General features: G+C 33.5%; 2 protein-coding genes across 2 annotated transcripts in view; one reads left to right on the plus strand and one right to left on the minus strand.

Moving 5' to 3' along the window:
- Positions 1-20,522, minus strand: part of LOC142973848 (uncharacterized) — a 60,751-nt gene that overhangs the window by 20,482 nt on the left and 19,747 nt on the right. Inside the window, exon 2 of the mRNA XM_076115869.1 lies at positions 8,631-8,761. Coding sequence (XP_075971984.1) covers positions 8,631-8,690 — 60 coding nt within the window. The 5' untranslated portion in view covers positions 8,691-8,761. The remainder of the gene's footprint in view (positions 1-8,630; positions 8,762-20,522) is intronic.
- Positions 14-3,613, plus strand: mmm (missing minor mitochondria). The gene has a single exon (XM_076115868.1). It carries the CDS (start codon positions 86-88, stop codon positions 3,383-3,385), a length of 3,300 nt encoding a protein of 1,099 aa, XP_075971983.1. The 5' UTR covers positions 14-85; the 3' UTR covers positions 3,386-3,613.

The following is a 20,522-nucleotide window of genomic DNA, read 5'->3' on the forward strand; positions in this document are numbered from 1 at the left end:
GTCAAATGCTGACAGTCACTGATTTGAACGAAATATATTTTCATATAATAATATATAATTTCCAGTTGAAGTCGAAGAAGATAAGATGTCCAAAAGTCAGTCATCTACTCAGGTGGCACCACCACAACCTCGAAGAAAGAGGTTCATCCCGAAATATGACGTCGAAGGTGTATACAAAATTATATTGGGTGAAGAAACACAATTACAGATAGAAATAGTCGTAGGCGTCCATGTAAACGTGCAATTTCCCTGGAAAGAAGTCAGCAAGGCCAAAATAGTTGAGAATTTGGAAGTCGGTGGTGAATTATCAGAATTCTTCCCTGTTCGAAAAGAAATAGAAGAATACAAAGATGAATATATTCTATTAGGGTTTGCACCCGAACTGTCGCAAGATGCAGAAACATTTTACCTTTGTTGCACTACGGAAGCCAGAGACCATTGTAAACAGCAATCTGATAGGTTCATTAAGAGGCAGGAAAAGAAATTAGAAAAAGCCGTCCAAAAAAAGCCAAGACCATGGGTTAGTCTGGGTAGCGAGAAAGAAATTATTGAACTGATACCCATAAACGCTAGAAATTTAATGGAGATGGAAATAAGAGCAAAGTTTCCTACGGTATACGATCCTGTAAAGTTTAAAGTAAGAGATACTAATTCCGTTAGAGATGGTTACATAGAGCTAACACCGTATAGACAGAAGTTTAATAATGTTTTTCGACGCCGAGTTGATTGTGACACTCAAGTATCGCCTCCATTGATGGATAGCGCTGCTCAAACTGTGCTTAAATATCCTCAGAATATGTGGACACAGTCAATTGCTGATGCTTTAGGTAGCATGGAAGATACTGAAGGCGGTGGTGGTGACGGAGGTGGTGGAGAACCCGCCGAAGAAGGTGAGGAGGGTCGTAAAGATGAAGAGGGTTCCGAAGATGAAGATGAACAAGAGAAAGAAGCGCCAGATGAAGCAGCGATGGCTTCTTTCAAAGCTGCTTTTCGACGGTTACGACGACCATCCTACATCAAAATGATAAATGGTTTCATGTCCTCCAAAAAAGACGAAATGACTTCGATCATTGAACTTAATACGGTTATGGATATTTACTGTAACGATTATCCAAATTTAGTCGTTCAAAAATCTACTGATACATACACTACAATGACATTCGAAGAGTATGTTTGTTTCACAGACGTTAGAGCTAAAGATAAATATGTGTCCTGTGCTGTATTTCATCCAATGTGGTCCGGTATAGTAGCTATTTGTTACTCTGATGGGTCTCCTAAGGTTATGAAGACTCTGACTACACGACCCGATCCTATTCAAAGAGCTGTGTACGGCCTAAATCCAGTAATGATTTGGAGCCACATCGACAGTTTATTACCAAAACTGTATTTAGAATCCCCGCGGGAAGTCAAAACACTATCATTTTGTCCGTTTGACGAGAATATTCTTATTGGCGGTTTAATTAACGGTCAGATTGTTTTATGGGATATTACAAACAAGCTCGATAATGTTGAAAGCATTGAAGTTTTGAGCGAAACAAGAGAAAAATATAAGATTGCAATGAATGCTCATATGGGATGGATGAAACCTGTTCAAGACAATGCCGTTGTGAGTGCTACTGTATTAAGTAATCTTATGACTAGTCATTACGGGCCCGTCACTGATATTAAATGGATATCGCCAAATTTTGTTGTGACTCCCACCGGTAAAATGACAAAAATGACGGATCACAAAAAATCTTTACAGTTTGCTACTAGTTCAATAGATGGAAATATTTTAATATGGAATTTGTCAGTCGAGAATATCAATATATTCGATAACAAAAAAGTTAAGAAATCTAAAAGAGTGCCAAGAAGACCTTCTGGATTACTTGTAGATGTTTCGCCGTTTAAAATATTGGATCGAATCCTGCAGCCGTGTTATAAGCTTATATTGGGTACAGCTGGTCAACCTCAAACACTTTGCTTGCAAGGCTTTGCTTTGAATCCACTTCCTCTTAAATATACTCATACACCAATGGATACTGGGAAAGGTAGAAAGTATTTTACTTGTGATATACTATCACAGGCAGAGAGTGAAATGAGTACTACATTTTATTGTGGTTCTCAACACGGTGATGTAGAAAAAGTATCTTGGGAAGGACATGAATTTAATACAGGTGAAATTGTCAATTCTGAGTACTGTGATATCAAATTTAAATGTTGTATTCACGATGGAGTCATATCTTGTACTACAAAGAATCCGCTCATGGATAGTGTAACGTTGACAGTGGGTGGGAAAATATTTGCCATTTGGTCGGATAAATTAAAGAATCGTCCATTGATTTGGAAAAAACGTCCTTACAGACTGACAGATGGGGCATGGTCATTGTACAAACCAAGTTTACTCTTTATTACCACGTCTGAAGGTGACATAGAAACTTGGGATTTGTTATTGAGAAGCGATCAGCCAATTTCAGTACAAACGTTATCAGGTACAATGTTGACCCACATAACTCTCCATACACTACCTCTGACTAAAAATTTGATTGGTGTTAGTGACGCAAATGGTTCATTTAGAATGTATTTGAATCCTCCAATATTTCAGTTAGAAAGTTCTTCGTACTTAGGGAGAATGGAAGCTATGCTTCTTAGGGAGGTTAAAGTCATATCAAGTTTTATTCAGTGGCAAAATATATACATGCAAAGTAATCCAGACATTTTACTAGAGCTCAAGCGAAAAGAAGGTGCTCATTTAGCAGAGAAAGAAGAGGAAAAGCGTAGGCTGAGAGAAGAACAGGAAAAAAGAGAAGAAGAAGAAGCAGAAGCACGAAGATTGGCCAAATTAAAAGTCATTGGTCCAGAAGAAAGATGGCAAATGATTATACAAAAACTTATAGAACGAACAATTGCAGTTAAAAAGAGAATAAACAGAGCAGAGTTGATTGAGCACGAGAAACCTTTAAGAGAATTGGAGGCGCAGCGTTTAGAGAAAGAAAAAAGAATGTTGGAAATAATGAAAAATCAGAAAGCTATATTTAGTGATACTGTTGCTATACTATTTCCTGAGGCGGTCAAAAAGCCACCAAAGGTAAAGAAGAGTCTATTATCAGACGATAAAGAGTCTCTCAAAAAAGAGTATTTAGAAGACTATGAATATTTGAAAAATACTGCGAAGAGAACAGTACTGGATAATCCGTTTAAGGCACCATTCTTCTGGGATGAGACTATAGTTGAAGGTAAGGAGCGGCGACAGGCTTTGAATGCTCAGGAAGATTATATGAAGATGCATAAGAATAGAATCTCTGAGGAGAACATGTCTCCGGATAAGATTGTTACTGCTCCACCATTTTCAGCGCCTAATGTCTTTGAAGAACGAGAAATGGAAGACCTGGATTTATTAGGTTAAATATTGAAATAACAGTCGTCATTTATCATGAGATTACTGTTAGTAATAGAAAAAGGAAAATGTACTAATGTCTGATTTTAACACAAAAATATTTATGATTTTTTATTTTAATCCCTGTATTCGTGTTTATTTTTAATCATGGTAATGTTTAATTTTATTATATTATTATTCATTCTTGATATTAGTGTTAATCCTATTTTCCCATTGTATTTAAATAAAACTTATGTAATTTAATTTGTCTTCTTCTTTCAAAGGTGAATTTAATTAGGATTTATTTGATATGGATTATTTATTTATTTTGGATTATTGCAGATCAAATGAATTTAAAGTAGGAATGTATAAGTGTTCATAAATACTGAGCAAGATAATAGTCCCTACTATAATAATAATTATAGACGATCTATGAAAAAAGTGCTGTAGTGTAAGCCACTAGGCACTAGTGTAAAAGTGTAGGCCATCTCAATTATGTAAGAGCTATTACAAAGCTTGAAAATCAGACAGACCACACTATACACCGAAGTGCTCAATGCAAATTACTCTGTAGTTCGCACGCCGCAACCGCAAACTGCAAGCGACACGGAATCTCGATGAAATCAATTTCGAACACGACGACAGGTGATGCTAGGTCACGGTCTCTATCAATTTAAAATATATGAATGGCGTCTACAAAAAAAAAAAAAACAGAATACGCCAGACGTATTCTCTGTATGCCATGATTGTTTTATTGCTGTCTGAAATTAACTATTGAGTCATAGTTAAGAAAAAGATGTTAAGCTTTTCAATTATCCATACGAACGGATTTATAAGTATGACACTGCATATTGCTATGAACATTACTGTTACATATATTGTTCAAACAATTTTTATTCACATAAACTAATGACTAAGTCTAATCACACCTATTATTTTCACTTGGTGAAAATTAATTTCCCAACGTGAGTGTACAACGAAAAGCACTAGCTCTGTGAAAGTTACAATAGAACAGTGGGGAGGCAATTTAGAGCTGTGCTAATTAAACCTGGGACGAGGTGTTGACTAATGAGATCAAAGGTTTTAAGTTTAGGACTAAAGTATAATAGCTGTTTTAAAGTAAAAGTTTAGTTTTAAACATTTGACTGTCTGCGACCCAATGTATAACACTTGTTTCATCAGCCTATCCTTATTCTAAGTATGTTGAAGTCGGCTTCATGAGTCACTAGATGGGTCTATCCCACTAGTCCCGTAGAGTTGTCCCGTGACGGGGAATCTGAAAACTAGTATTTTTTATGGAGCCTTTACATTAGTATGGTTTAAGATATCCCGACACTGTGTCTTACTGCTTGGCAATAGTTTCAGTGCCTGAAGAGCAGGTTTGTTATTTCCAAATAAACCTAGCGACCAATACACATAACCCTGTCATCTGCCTCAATATACACACGACAAGATATAAATTAGCCTAACAGACACAAATTAGTCTTACTTCAACTAATCTCATTTGAATAAACAGCAATTATTCAACCGTAATAGATCAATATAACTCAACATGTCTGCCTAATACATTACCGTATTAACATCGACGCAACTAATCCATTTTCAATATTATCGTAGGTAATTGTCGTATAATGTGCTAATAACATCAATGATTAATTAAATGTTTAGCGAACCGATATTTTGATGCGGATCAGCTAACGTGTTATCGTCATTAACTGGAAATTGATATATGCATAAAAACAATGGCTGTTATACCAAAGTACCTATATGCAGATGTTCCTGAAACACAAATGTTTAGCCATTTACATTGCTACTCCCATGTAAGAGGCTGCTAGCCTATTGTCATATAATATACCGGGCACGTTATCTACCTCTGGACATTATTGAGAGCATTCTAGACTATACTATAATAATATACTTGTTGCACAAGTGGATATCGAACCCTAGACGTTGTGATCGGCAATCGTGTACTACCCTACCGTCCAGACGTCAGCAGTTCTCGTCTGATACTTGACAAAAAAAATAAGTTACTAATATGAACCATGACCGTCATTTGTTTAGGAATCATAATAAATATATCCCCATGGAATTATGGTAGGTGTTTATAAATGACTAGCTGACCCGCGCAACTTCGCTTGCGTCACATATTACGCCATGTTTTTGTAACACGTTTTACTGTTACCTACTCTGCTTCTATTGGTCGTAGCGTGATGATATAAAATATGCTTTTTTTTCACGAAAAATATTCTCAAAATTATTTATATCTCTTAGTATAACGAAGTCGCGCTAAGACATATCCGCCATTAAAACAGTTGCCATGGCAACGTAATTTTGTTAATTCAATGTCATTATAATATTGATATTTCGCGACTTCGTTGAATTTTCTGAATTTTCCCGGGAAATGCGTCATTTTCCCGGGGTAAAAAGTAGCCTATGTCCTTTCTCGGGTATCAAAATATCTCCATACCAAATTTCATGCAAATTGGTTCAGTAGTTTAGACGTGATTGAGTAGCAGACAGACAGACAGACAGACAGACAGACAGACAGACAGACAGACAGACAGACAGAGAGACAGACAGAGTTACTTTTGCATTTATAATATTAGTATGGATTATATTATAATTAGATTTCGTCGAATATCGTCTATGATATACGAACTCTACGAAAGAAACTAATTATAATTCTCTCAGAAATATGGTTCTTATAGAACAATAACTATTTATTTTCATACTTGTAATACAAATATAGACCAAAATATATTTTTCATGTATTAGCAAGATCATTGTTGTATTCAACATGTTAAAGTTTAAACTTTTCTAACCTTAATCATGTTCAATTATTGTGGTAACAATTTAATATAAACAGTAAAAACAAATCATAAAAGTATTACTTCTCAAATTAGAAAAATATGTTTTCATCCGTCCTTTCTTAAAAGCCTTTCGATTTGTAGCTAGCCTCTTAGAAGCCTCGGATAACTCAATTTTTCCCCACTCCGCGGCAAAAGCAGACTTTGATAAACATTTTCAATTTCTTCGTTTAAATAGGTTGGCTCATGGAAAATTATAGCCAGTAAATAATGAGCGCGACTTCTAATTATGTGCTAACTAGTAAACATTAATTAATGTTGCTTCGGAGAAAATTAGAACTGATGATTTTGTTTCTTAGTACAATTAATGTGTTATTTAGAAATATTTGGAATTTTGCTTTGTTTCTCTTGATGAAGATTATTTTAGTAACAACGATTAAGTGAAAAAAGGGATGTCGAATTTTATACTTCTCTGGACTTCCGCAAATAATTTAAGACCAAAATTTGTTAAATCGGTCCTGCCGTTCATGAGTTTTAGCGAGACTAACGAACAGCAATTTATTTTTATATACAGAAGAGAAGATAACATAAAATAGATAATAGACATCTGAAATCTCAGGAAGTACTTGTACGGATTGAGAGCGGAGCAGTATTCTGATAAAGGAAATAAATATAATTAAATACTACAGTGCAAAAATACACGTAAAATTTAATAAGTTGGACAAAAAGCCCGTTCACAATGAGATGTTTATAAATAATCTAGTTGGTCTCGATTTACATGGATTTTTACAGGGCAGAGATGTATGAAATACACCCACGTTTCGACATTTATATAAATTGTCCCATGTCTATTGGTAACTGGAGATGTTACTATTTTTTTGGACAATAATTCACAATATTTAAGAAGAAAATGGGAGAGAATAATAGGAATTCGCTTGCGTCGCATACGAGAGAAAGGTCATACTTTTCCCCGCTTTTGTAATATTTTTTACTGGTACTCTGCTCCTATTTTTTGTAGCGTGATGTTTCATAGCCTATAGGCTTCCTTAATAAATAGGCTATCCAAAGCTTACTAAAAATTAAAAATTGCACCTAAACAAACTCAACAATTTTATAATATTAGTATGGATTATGAATGCATCTTAAATCATGTAATCGTAATTTGCATTTATAATAAACTAATCAAGATTTATAACACGAGCAATTACGAAAATCAAATCTAGTCAGTCATGCGTTACGTTGTTTGATGTATTGTCGTGTCAGACGTGCCTAGGCGATTATGAACTTAGTAGGTTTCTATGAATAAATAATACAATAGTAATGTATATTTACTAATTAGTTATGGCAGATGCATAGTGTATGAGGTCTAGTGAATAGTGCGGTGTCGTTAGCGTACTCTTTACGTCTTTAAAGAAAGGAAGAGGTTTCTCATTACATCAGCTTATTTCATTTTACGATTATACTGAATACAAGAAGGGACTTTGCAATTTGTGTTATTATAAGGCACTTGATTCTTTTTGCTGCTGGATTGCTTGTTTAGGTTTGTGGATCGCAAAAATATAACAATGGAAACCGAAAACTATTTTAGATTATTGGCTAATATTTTTAAAAACACATGAGCCAAGCCTTCTGTAACGCGAGAATTTAATCATTTAAATTTATTTCAAAACTTATTCCCGCGGCGCCCGCCGGAGGCGCTGACCAGATTTTTATACAAAATTAATAACAATTGTGATAACTAGCTACAGTCAATAGTGGTAACGAAGCGCGTCGTTTTCGTTGAAAAATATTATTTGAGCATGGCAACAACATACGAAAATCAGGATAACACTGGGATGGGTTTTATAAGCAAATCCACCGCAGAGTGGGTGTTTTAGAAACCAAAAACATACTCACGGGAAGGTATAAAGGATTAACTAAAATAAACTTCATACACCCTTTGACAGTCTCCTAAACAAATAAAGTTTCAAGGGACGGGTGTGTTGTCCCATAGGATTAGAGTTTTGAGGAATAGTGATAAATGATTTAATTTAATATTAGGTGAATGATCCCAAAGGTTGTAGAGTCGTTTGGGAAATTTCATTATGATAAAATTCGTTTCAAGTTAAAGTTATTAGTGAGAGTATTAAATCTTGCTAGGAATATGCAAAGCTTACGCGATAGTAGATAATCTAGGTCTTAGATTTGATACCAGTATCAGGTAAGGAACAATTCATGTAATTATATGTAATTCAGGATATGATCTTCTCGATAGATACCAAAGTATATTATGACTTGAGAAAATTTCAGCAGAAATTAAGGTCTTTTTAGTCAGATTAGAAAATATAAACAAAATAAAATAGGTTTGGAAAACGCACAAAGGCACTCAACAACATGTGTGAATATTGAAATGTTATGAGCATCTAAGACAATAGGTAACTCATTAAATTTCACGGTCTATCTAATAGTATTTTTTTCAAAAGACTTACGACATTAAGCTCCTCCATGTCTTCACAGTTGAATGATGTCCTGCATAGTTTGCGCTTCATATGTACTGGGTTTAGATACAGCTTGCAAACTAATATCACTCAGCGTTGAAGTGCAATTGAGATTGGAGCATCTGAAAAGAAGATATATTTTTGAGTTAAAATTAAATTCTTGAACACATCAATTATCTGGTTTAGATATATAAACATTTTTCCGTAAGTTCTAGCAATGACGACAATGTGATAATTCGAATAATTGAAAAGTTTTTGTTTGGTATTCAAAACCGCCTTAATACGCTCTTTATTCTACAAAAACGCGATATCTTTTACTCCACAAATGGCGGCGTAATGAGAAAAGGTGACGCAACTATCGCAGTGTAGCACTAGCGACGATCAAAAGTTTAAAAATGGTATACTGTAAAATTGAGTTTTTCGAAACGTCACATTATCATCACAAGTGAGCGATACATAGGTACTCAACAAAACTGAACGTAAAAAATAATTAGGTTAGAAAATTGTCCTAGTGAATATATTCTGTATTTTAATCTAAAAATGTCGGAGGAGCTAACATTAAACACCATTATAAATGTCGAAAAGCTTTACATAGTCCAATGACTTTTTTGAAGTAATTTCGTTAAAGCCTTAGTGGGTTTTTGAAGCGCTATTTATGACTAGTATGAAAACTACGCGAATAGAAAAAAAGTTATAAAACTCAGACCAATCTAAGTACTTTTCGTTAGAACAAATAATGCCTTTTCAGTGAAAGGGTTGTAGGTAATAGAATATAGAGTCGATGCTGGAACAAATGTGATTTCTACTCGTAAATGTGAGTACAGTCACAAACAAAGCGTTTATATAGGCAGCGGCTGAATATCACCACTTACAACATTCATACAAACTTCCCTTGAATCATTCACGTAAATACATCGGCCACTTTTACAATAAATACATACATAATTATATTCCTTAACGTGTTTTATCGTTTTAATATATAATACCACTTGTTTGTTAAATTGGAAAAATCTAAAAACTTTTTGAGCGCCAATAAAATTCTATATTAACTCAAGGTGTCTGAAAAATAGCGATCGCAGGAATTTATTACTATTTTTACCTTAACTGTACCCAAAGGCTCGTTTTTTGGAATAAAACGCTGTAAACGTTAATAACTTTTCCAAGTCACCTAGCCGTAGTAAATTCATGGAAACGGCTCAATTTTCGGAAACCCTTTCGCTCCTTTTAATTATATTTAAATAATCGTCTTTGTAAACGTTGGCGATAGTCAACGGTGATAATATTGTTCTGAGAAAGTTAGGTTTCTGGTAGATATGTTCAATTCTAGCCTTCAGAAATAGTTCGTTTACAGATTTTTTTATAAGAAAAAATATTTTTGAATTGAATTCAATTCAAGTTGGTAGCTTGGACAAAAGATAAAACATTGAAATTGCTCCTAAAACATGTTGCTATTTAATTCAAGTGCACATAAGATATTTTTTAACAAAAGTTTGATATCTGACCCATAAAACTAAAGTTAATTGTGAAGTAATGTAATTATTTCTACCTATATAACTAAACCTAGCACTAACCCAGGGGTCTGATAATTCACCTTAACTTTCACCGGCAGAAAACTCGTATGTATTAATATAATTTACGGTGTTCCGGTACAGTGAGTACCTTTCCCCTAACATTAAAATTCCCGGAGTTATTTCTGAAATTGTACTTTTTTGTTGTAGCAATTAATCTTTTTTATTACGAGCTTCCATTGTGTAGAAGATTAGGTGTCTCTTTTTTTATGTTGTTATTTTGACAAACTCGGAAAAGCGGTATCATGTTATATTATATTATTATATGGAGTCCTGAGGCTTATTATTATTATGACTGAAAAACTTTAGGTCATTAAAACTTGGACCACGACATCAGATGGAAAAGAACTGAGATCATGGGAAGAGACTTTGCCCAACAGTGAGATGATACTAGCTATCTAGCAATAACATTAAGGGGTTCTCTTCAACTTCTTAATTCTCTTTTTGTAAGAAACGGGTTTCTTTTTCAATGAAATAGTCAAGTTTGTAGGAGTTGCGATGTTATTGATAGTAGGTATCACGAGAACTGTTTGATTACTAATATACAACATCTAAAAGTAGGGCTTTACAAGGCTCTATCTTACTAAGACCTAATACTATTAAACTATTCTCACAAAGCTAATAAGCATAATGTACTCATCTCCATTTAAATACATTAGTACATTATATACCTTCTTAATAATTTACTATCAAAGTTATACCGCGTCATAAACAACGAGCTCTATAATAGATACACAACTTAATTACTTAGTAGACAGACCCTGTATTCATTAAGGAGTCGACACACAAAAGTCGCCAACCCGCCGACCCGCCGACATGTGTCGGCGACTTTCTGTCGGCGGCTTAATTTTATACAAGTTTCTGATATAATTTATTTTGAACAGGGAGTCGCCGATGTCGTCAACAATTGTCGGCGGGTCGGCGAGTATTTATTCTGTTTGATAGAATACAAGCCCAGTCTAAGAATCGCTCTTACGGGTTGAACTCGTATGGACACTCATATATTATATAAAAATACAAAGTATAACTAGACCAGAACCAATAAATAAAATAAATAAATAAATAAATATTATTGGACAACTCACACACGGTCATTTGATTCCAAACTAAGCAGAGCTTGTACTATGGTAACCAAATAACTGATAAACATACTTAAATACTTCTAAATACATACTTATATAGATACATTAACATCCAGGCTCGGAACAAATACACGTGCTCATCACACAAAGATTTGTCCCGGGTGGGATTCGAACCCACCACACGCGGCGCTACGGTTGTTGCGGCGAGGTGACCGCTTAAACCACTGCGCCAAACGTGCAGTTGCAGTTTAATAAATATTTGTGGATTGCACAAATATTAATTATTATTCTTGTAATAATCGAACCCACTACCTGAAGCAATGGTTGTGATATGGCAACCAACTTAACTACAGTGCTACAGACGCCGGTTAAGTAAACAGCGAGTGTAATAGATACGCAGCTTAATTACTTAGTAGACAAAGTTTCTACCAATTATACTAATTATCTTGTTTGAGAACTCAAAGGAACAACTTGTTTTATTTGCTACTAACGTAATGTAATTTTTGTGGGTGAATGAACTTACCTTTGGGCATTTTAGTTTCACGGCTGAATACTGAAATTGGGTAAGTAGTAATAGTTAAGGAAAAAAAAAATTTTTTTTCAGTTTGTTGGAAGGTTTTCTTCATTATTTTTTTTTAACTTCGTGAATGAAATTATCTCGTTTGATCAGAGTCAAAATACTCATCCGTCGTCATATTGTTGTATTTTCAAAGCAAAACAATCTTTTGGCCATTGCTCCGAAGACAAACACCTATCTACTTAGTACCTACAGTTTCTAACAATTTATTGCACAGAATTTTAACCCTAAATTCAAATCTTCATCAGGAATTGAGTACCTACACCAAATATCCATTATCTGAGTGGTAAACACTTTCTCGCCTAGGCTTTTAAATTGTTCAGTAATCCTGAAGCAAAACAACCTACTGGTTCAAGAATATTTTGTTCCAATTTTCAAAGATGATACTTACCTACTTTTAGGCATCATCTTTGAAAATTGCTTCAGAGTTTGAAATCTTCCAACCTTCCAGTATTTTTTATAAATTATGATCTGTTCCAGGGCTTTGTAGAAACCTTTACATAGATTCTGAAAGTTTTAGACAATTCCTAAAAAATGTATAAATAGGATGACAGCATGAGAGTATTAAGTGTGACTTGAAAGTGAGTGCATTCTTTTTCAAAAAATGTTTTATCAGTGTAACTATCTTAATATTAACATTACGGTTAAAAACACAATATGCGAATATAAAATGAAACCGTCCCTGTTATTGCGACTACGTACTGTCTGACAAATGAACTATTCAATTCATCACGGCATATCCCGAGATTATCCGTTTTCAATCAACGGTATTTCAACACGAAGGGATTAAAATTAACTTTTACATTTTAAATATTTTGTATAAAAATATTTAACAACGGTATGATCGAGAGTAAAGTAAAAGCAGTTTGTAGGTATAGTAACAAGTGGCATTCTTTTGTTTCTGCTTTTCTCCGTGAGTCTAAGGCCATTTTATTTTGTATATTATGTTATGAGTACTTCTATTGAACATTATAATAAAAAGGTTATTATTTCTTAAACATTAATAGAACCACTTTTAGTGGAAAATTCCCGCACTCATTCATTATAAAAACCCTTGTAGAATTTACCAAAAATACCAGCCTATTTAAGAGGAAACTTTTATATACACTCTTTCATGAATTGATTAAAAGTCTCACAAAGGCAAGAGGTCAAGATACGCCCCGAGCCACTATTTATTGCTTTATGAGGCCGCTATAATAAAACTTCTATTGCCATCAAGAAGCCTATTAAAGAGACAATATTTTGTTTGAACTTACCCTTTCTCCAAATTTTAGTTTCGGTTTGACGTTAAAGAATTTATTGTTATAGGTCCGAAATATTGAGGTGGATTCGTGGAATATTTTTCTTTATTTTATTAATGGTGTGTGCTTTTCTCGGTTTAGTGAAAGGTAAATCGGTCAAAAGCTTGCTTATTCTATTTTAGGAATGCCTTATTTTAGACCGTTTTATACAGATGTTTAATAAATATAATAATACCATTCAGTAGCAGCCATTTATTTTTACAAATTGTAACAAAGATAAATGCACAAAGCAACAGTGAACACAAATAAAACATAATAACCTCAACATAAATGCTCAAAAGAGAATGTTAAAACGCCCATTAAAGAGCAGCAAGTGGACAGCACATATTGAATAAATATTTCTGAATATCATTTATAAAGAAAGGTTAAACTATTTATTTTACGTTTCAAGATAATATAAAATACCATATTTCAAGATAAATTGGCATGTTCTAGTTTCGATATCTAATATATTTACGTTCTCATAAATCAATTTAGACGACCACCAGCTGAATACCAAATTTTATTGGCAAACATTTAAACTTCACCCAATATTGTAACACAAAACCTCAACATTGGTCTTTAATATTCAGTGAAATTCTAGTGATTTCTAAGTATTCAGTGACAAGTAATTAATATAAGTCGTGAAAAGCCGTTGACTTGTTGAAAGTCATTTTGTTCAATACCCTTTTGGGTAAAACTGAGATCTTTTGAAATGAAAGGGCAATTACTTGATGGTACCTATTTTGTTTTGGGAAAGGCCCATTTTGTTAAACGAATACTGAATGCGGTATATGAATATCTTTCGTACTAATGAAAGGCGATTTTGTTGTATTTTTATAAACATGTAGTTACTGAGCCTACATAAATATTTTACTGCTTTTTACAGTATATCCTATAGAAAAATCTATAACTACTTTAGAATACTACGGGCCAGTTCCACAGCTTATGAATAAGCGGAAGGCTATCTGCTTTAAAAAGTGACAGAAAATGTCGAATACAACGTTGTCGTTTCCTCTGATAAGGTATGTATGTGATATTTAAAATTTCCTCTGAAAAGCTAAGTGATATTTTTTCAAGTTTTCTGAACATAAATTAATGTCTGAATCGATATAACTTGATTCCAAATGTGCAGACTTTAAAAGGAGGTTTAAATTTTTTCAGACGTTAACTTAAATATTCAAGGGCTTTTTGTCAGTGGCCAGCATATATTTAACGTATTATAATCGGTACCAATCTTTAGCATACAATGCGTAATTTAAAGCTTACATTATTAACGGTCCTATTATCTGGTTTAATACAATATTGTTATGTGTTCTATTGTGCCACTCGAAGTGAAGAGCGATCTAGGTTAAGTGCGAATTAGATACTAATATAATTACTAGTCTAGAATTCTACATACAATAAATACAGATTGTCTTCAAATAAATAAATGTTGGAGCCCAGACGTCGCCGGTAATGTTAATTTTTATTGTGATAGCGACGAAAGATATTCATGAATGAGCTTTTTAGAAACAGATCCTTTGCGATTACTTTGAGTAAAAATATCAAACATAATAGTCTTTTGTTGAAGAATATAAGCCAAGTAGGAGCTTGGCTATTGCATAAGACTTATGACCAATATTTTGTGGGTTTAAATTCCGATTGGAAAACTGACGTAAAAGTCATTCACTCTTTAAAGAAAAAAAATAAATTACAGCAAAGTTTGCTAAAGGATTTTTAGACTATAGTTTATCGTAACGCGTAGTATTATTGACCCCCCTGCAATCAATGGCATTTTTTTTTGTAGTGTATTATGGAGTACAATCGAAAAAAAGTTTTTTGTGATAAGGTACTTAATACATTTTACACAATTATAGTAAAAACCTAAGCTATGTCTTTTATTACCGAAATAAATTCTACTTTGTTAAATTACATTTAAATCGAATGTTGCGGCTTTTAAGAATCTTCCATTCTCAAACGTAGTGAATCGAGTCTTGATAGAAATACACTCAGACGTAGTCAATTCAATTATTGAAAACGAAGACCCGTCTTAGACATGTTTCAACTTTTCTTCAAACTTTTATAAAGCCTAACTATGAGTGACAGTTCTGTGTCATCAATTTAGGTCAACTCTTTGAAGTTTTATTTTATTACGAAATAAGTGTCGATATTGTATGATTGATGAGGTTTGAAAATCTGGGAATAAAGTTGAAGTCAATTTTATGTTACATTTAAATTATCAAGCAGAATTTGTCCATAATAAAACCTTGGCATCGCAGGGATTTCTAGTTTAATCGTATAAAAATAACATTTAATTGCATTTTATTTTCACTTTTAGCTTAAATAAATATTAAATGAACTAGTGTCTATTGTAAAAGTAAACGCTGCAGCTCGTCATTAAAAGTATCTTGTTTCAGACAAATATCTATCATCTTAATCGGTCATCCTATTAGACAAGATGAATGATGGGCATGAAGGAAAATATCTGTAGGGATCATAGCAACGTACTCTGGTCCCTTTATGTGGAAAAGGTGTGATGGTATCTAAATATGTGTGAAATAAATAATATAGTTATAGAGAAAATATTTTATTAGCTACCTCAGCATAAATTAACATCTAAAACTTTACTTTCATTCAATCACACGATCTATGTGGTTATTTGAAACTCAGTATATATTACTACATACTATTCGTATATATTTAATCAAGTTAGGCTATATCTAGAAGCGTTTTATTATTAAAAATAAACAGTTCATGTGATAGAGTCAGTTTATTTAGGACAAGTGATCTTTTGACTTTGCCTTTAATATTATATACTGTTTACGATACGATAATGAAATTTTGTTATGTAATAAACATATTTTTCGATGTGTATTTGTATGGTACTTATATTTTTTATTAAGCATTACGACTATGTTTATAAAGTAAGACTACTCGCGACTGTTGACGGTCTAATTTAACGAAATTTTACCAATATTTTGTGATTCATGACGCTGTTTTTTTTGTATATAAGAAGATGTGAAATTAAGTGAGAAGACAAAGAGAAGAACAAAAGTGTTGCGGCGCAATATGAAAGTATGTGAGTTTGAGGAAGACGACGTCTAGGATAAGGCGAAGTAGACTAGGGAGAGTTTACGGAAGGTTGTACCTACCCACCGCCATATTGGACTATAATAGCTAGGAAAAGAGAGAGTACATAACAGTAAATAATGAATGAAGTGCCCAAAAATGACGCAACAAAACAGGGTACTTTAAAATTCAAAAAAGTTTTCAAAGTAAATTAATTACTGTTGTTTAACACAAAAAGGGTTCAAATGGATTATAAATTATAATGGCTGATTCAACCCGCACTCTGTAACCTACATATTTAATTTTGCATTGAATTTTAAATACTGGAAAAGGTTGTGTGGATAAATGATGAGTATATAACGTAAATATGTAATTAAATACATTTTGAACAACCGCTTTCGTTGTGTAATGTCTGTATGGTAACGGCTGTAGCTTATGAATTCCAGCAAATTTCAAAATGATATAATCATTATTTAACCTTTTGCTGTTTAAATTTTCACCGTAATATTTTCATTATAATTTCAATTACACTTTATTTATTAAAGTTACCCGAATTTATCAATGGTATTGGCGTTACGGTAGATTAATGTCCCACTGCTGAGCAAGGGTTTCCTCCCATAATGAGGAAGGGGTTAGGCTTTGAGTCCACCACGCTGGCCTAGGTTTTCAATGTATAAATTTAATAACACATGCAGATATATATAGATATATAACAAATGCAGATAAATTAAGAAACACTTTAACATCTCGGAAACTAAGTTATCCTAACATGGTTTGTGATACGATGACTATTCTGTATTGATTGTGAGTCAGATGTGCTAGGTTATATCGCAATGTCTTCAGTGATGTTGGCAAGGTTTAGCAGCAATTGATAGGTAACTAATTGCACCCAGACATTATTCTGAAAGAAAAGAAAACTCACCACATGTAATTCTATAACAAAAGCCATAAAACAATGACCTATTATTAAAAAAAACCTTTTTTTTCACTTCTGTCAACAAATGTGACTCAGCACATAATTTTATAGCCCACACATTTAAAAGCCTTTACAAAAAAGGTTCAGTGTTAATTTCGCACGGAGTAACGATCATTCGAGGACTCCGCAAACACTCGTTAAAAAAGGCACCATTATCGATTTCTTTACAATCTATTGAATTGAATCGACCTTTTTGTACAAATAATACTTGTTTTGTACAGACAGGAAGCTGTTGCTAAAAATATTCAAGATTTGAGGGTATTTATGGGAATTATAAAAGGTTGACATAAATATAAAATTGTTTGGGGACTTTATTTTTTGATGGATTGTAAAGAATTTGAATGAAGCGTGTCAAACATTTTTTGGACAAGAGCTGAATCTAACTATTTTCAATGCACTAGAAAGAACGATACATAAAGAATAAAGAGCAGCGTCTTGGAATATAAGCAAAGAGCCTATGCGCAATCTACGTTACATTTACCAATGACGTTGGATGTACATACATAAATATTTTATTAAATTCAGTTAACTCACAACCTAATTTGAACTATACAAAGAAGGGAAGGCTTTATAACGATGTTCAACACATATTATGGTAACTTTATATATTATTATATCCTCAGTCACCAAAGTAAAGTCAGGCAAGGAGAGTTACCAAAATATGTGCTGCCTATTAAAAGTATGTCAAATTAAGGCCACAACATGATGTATGAACAACGAAACTTTGACAAACACTGCCGTGTGCCTAATTGCTATATTAATTTACAACAAAGTTTGTTACGGTTTTAGCGGTTCCTAACAATTTATAATTAACACGATAGGGAATTTGTTGTTGTCGCTGTTTTGGTAAATTTTTTGATGGATTCGATATTTACTTATTTTTTATTTAGGATATTCTAAAATAAACTTTCTAATTGTATTTATTTGGGACTAAGCAAACATAGATCTGAATGATAATATACAAATAAAAAAAAAATTGAGCAACCACACATAGTCGTCTGAGTAACCAGAAAACTGATGTATACTGATTATATAGATATCAAGAAACATTCTGTCTTACTAATTAATAAACGTCTTGTTAGCTATGATTAGTTTACCGTGTTTTGTCTCTTTCAATCAATTTTGTAACTGCTTATAAGTGAAAAAGACAAAACACTTCAACTACATTGTGTAACTGTAACTAGTTCAATGGCTTTTAAGAATAGTTAATGTCTTGTGTCTGAATAGCAACAACTAAATACGAATACACATTATACGACGGCCATCTATCTTCGTAAATACACTTACATACAAGTCTGGAGTGAAATATGAATCAATGTTCTAATGGCTGGAAAGCAAATTAGTCGCTAATGGAATCAAATGGGGCTATGTTTCAGTTCCACACATATCGTGACAATTGCTATGCTTTCAATCAAATGGCAGTTCTCGGGAAACAGATTTATTATTGTATCAGGTACAAAATTATATGGAAAGGTATTTTAGTGTGTTTAAAGTATTTCTGCGTATTTTATTGCTGATAATTTATGTAACTTATCATAGACATCCTATAGAGTATAATCAGTTATCTGTTTGCTCCCTAAATAAAAATAGTTTAATACGCGCATTCGACCGGTTCCATATGCAATGCCTTCGGAACATAATGGGTATTCAGTGGTCTGATCGCATCAGAAACACAGAAGTTTTGCGACGCGCTAACACCTGCGGTATCGAAGCGTATCTGATGCGACGACAGCTGCGTTGGTGCGGTCAACTGTTTCAAATGCCCGAAGCAAGGGTTGCTAAGCGCATCTTTTACAGTGAGCTTAAAGAAGGCCAGCGCAAGCAAGGCGGACAGCTCCTGCGATACAAAGATGGGCTAAAAAGGCACATGAAAAGATGTGATATCGACCCTTCCAGTTGGAAGTCGCTGGCTGGTAACCGGTCGGAATGGAGGTCTCTCGTTAAGCGGAAAACCTACGCTTTCGAGGACCAACGAAAGGAGAACCTTGATCGAACAAGAGACGCACTAAAAGCCAGACCACCCATGGCTATAACTTATAACTACTGCGGTGGAGTCCTGACGTGTCCACGTTGTGACCGCACATTCGTAGCCAAGATTGGTTACGCCAGTTACCTCCGAGCTCATCAAAGAGAGGAACAATGTGGAGCTCCGCAGTAACTAGCAAAGTCCACAATAATTGCAGCCGCTGTCGCCGAAATCGGCTAGGACCAATATATATAAAAATAGTTTAGAATGGTGAACAAAAGCACTTCGATAATAATCATCGAAGTGTGTAACCATACATTTTTGAAAAGTTAAGGTCGTCTATAAAGGGCCTTTACGTGTTGGCTTCGGCCCCACGCACGTCTTCCAAATATCGTCGCCTCTATAGTCCCCAGATAATAATATACAAAAGACGTACAGATTAATTTAATTGCGTTAAAGGAATTTTATTAAAAAAAATCTGAAATGGCTTCCTGCAGATATTAGTATGTCTATAGGAATAAAACAATATGTAATTAATTTTAGAACGCAAAACAAAAGGTTAAAATCGTAAGGTACTAGTAGTTTAGATATTCCTACGCACATATTAGTCAGACGCGCTTTTCTAGTCACGCACTAAATTGTCTGTAGGCTCAGTCTTGAAGCCCTTCAAAATATGTAATAACGTTCACTACCTACATTTCTTCCAAGAATAGAAACTTCAACATCAATGCTTAGTTTATTTATCAGTAAATTATACAGCCGTCTCGTCTCGTTCATTTGTCAGCAACCAATTTCTATTGAGTTTCGATCTCTTTGTAAACACAATTTCAAGTAATATCAGCAAGTACTTTTGTATTCGATTTGTATATATAAAAAAATATACTATAGAGAAAAAATGTTCTAGAATTCTAGTATTGAAACTATCAATATATTATTCTGCCTTACAGATCAACGGCGTACCTATATGCTAATTGTTATATAGTGTATTATTTCTTTCACTTACATATATGCAGTTTCAAAATTATTGGAAAGTGACAACAGTGTACGTATCTACAACTAATCAGAGCTTAAAAGACATACTGTTTAATTAATAAATGACGATATTATTAATTATAAATTGTGTAAATGGTTGTTCAAATTCCATTTTCAAATTCATAAACGGTTATCGTTACGACTTTGTACCAACATATAATTTATAGTAGCTTTAATTATGTGTTATCAAACTTATACATATTTTTTTAAACCTTATAATACATTTTCATAACGATATTGGCTCTACGGCCAATTTTTCCTTGAAAAAAACACTGCAATCATTGCCAAATATTACCAAAATAAATAAATTCTAGAAACTTAGTTACATCTCAATAAGCTCTTTAGAGGTTT

Source organism: Anticarsia gemmatalis, chromosome 6 (genome assembly GCF_050436995.1).
Source record: "Anticarsia gemmatalis isolate Benzon Research Colony breed Stoneville strain chromosome 6, ilAntGemm2 primary, whole genome shotgun sequence".
Taxonomy (NCBI): domain Eukaryota; kingdom Metazoa; phylum Arthropoda; class Insecta; order Lepidoptera; family Erebidae; genus Anticarsia; species Anticarsia gemmatalis.

What these genes read in the sequence shown, in the direction of transcription:
- mmm (XM_076115868.1), top strand. Translation starts at nt 86, where the DNA reads ATGTCCAAAAGTCAGTCATCTACTCAGGTGGCACCACCACAACCTCGA.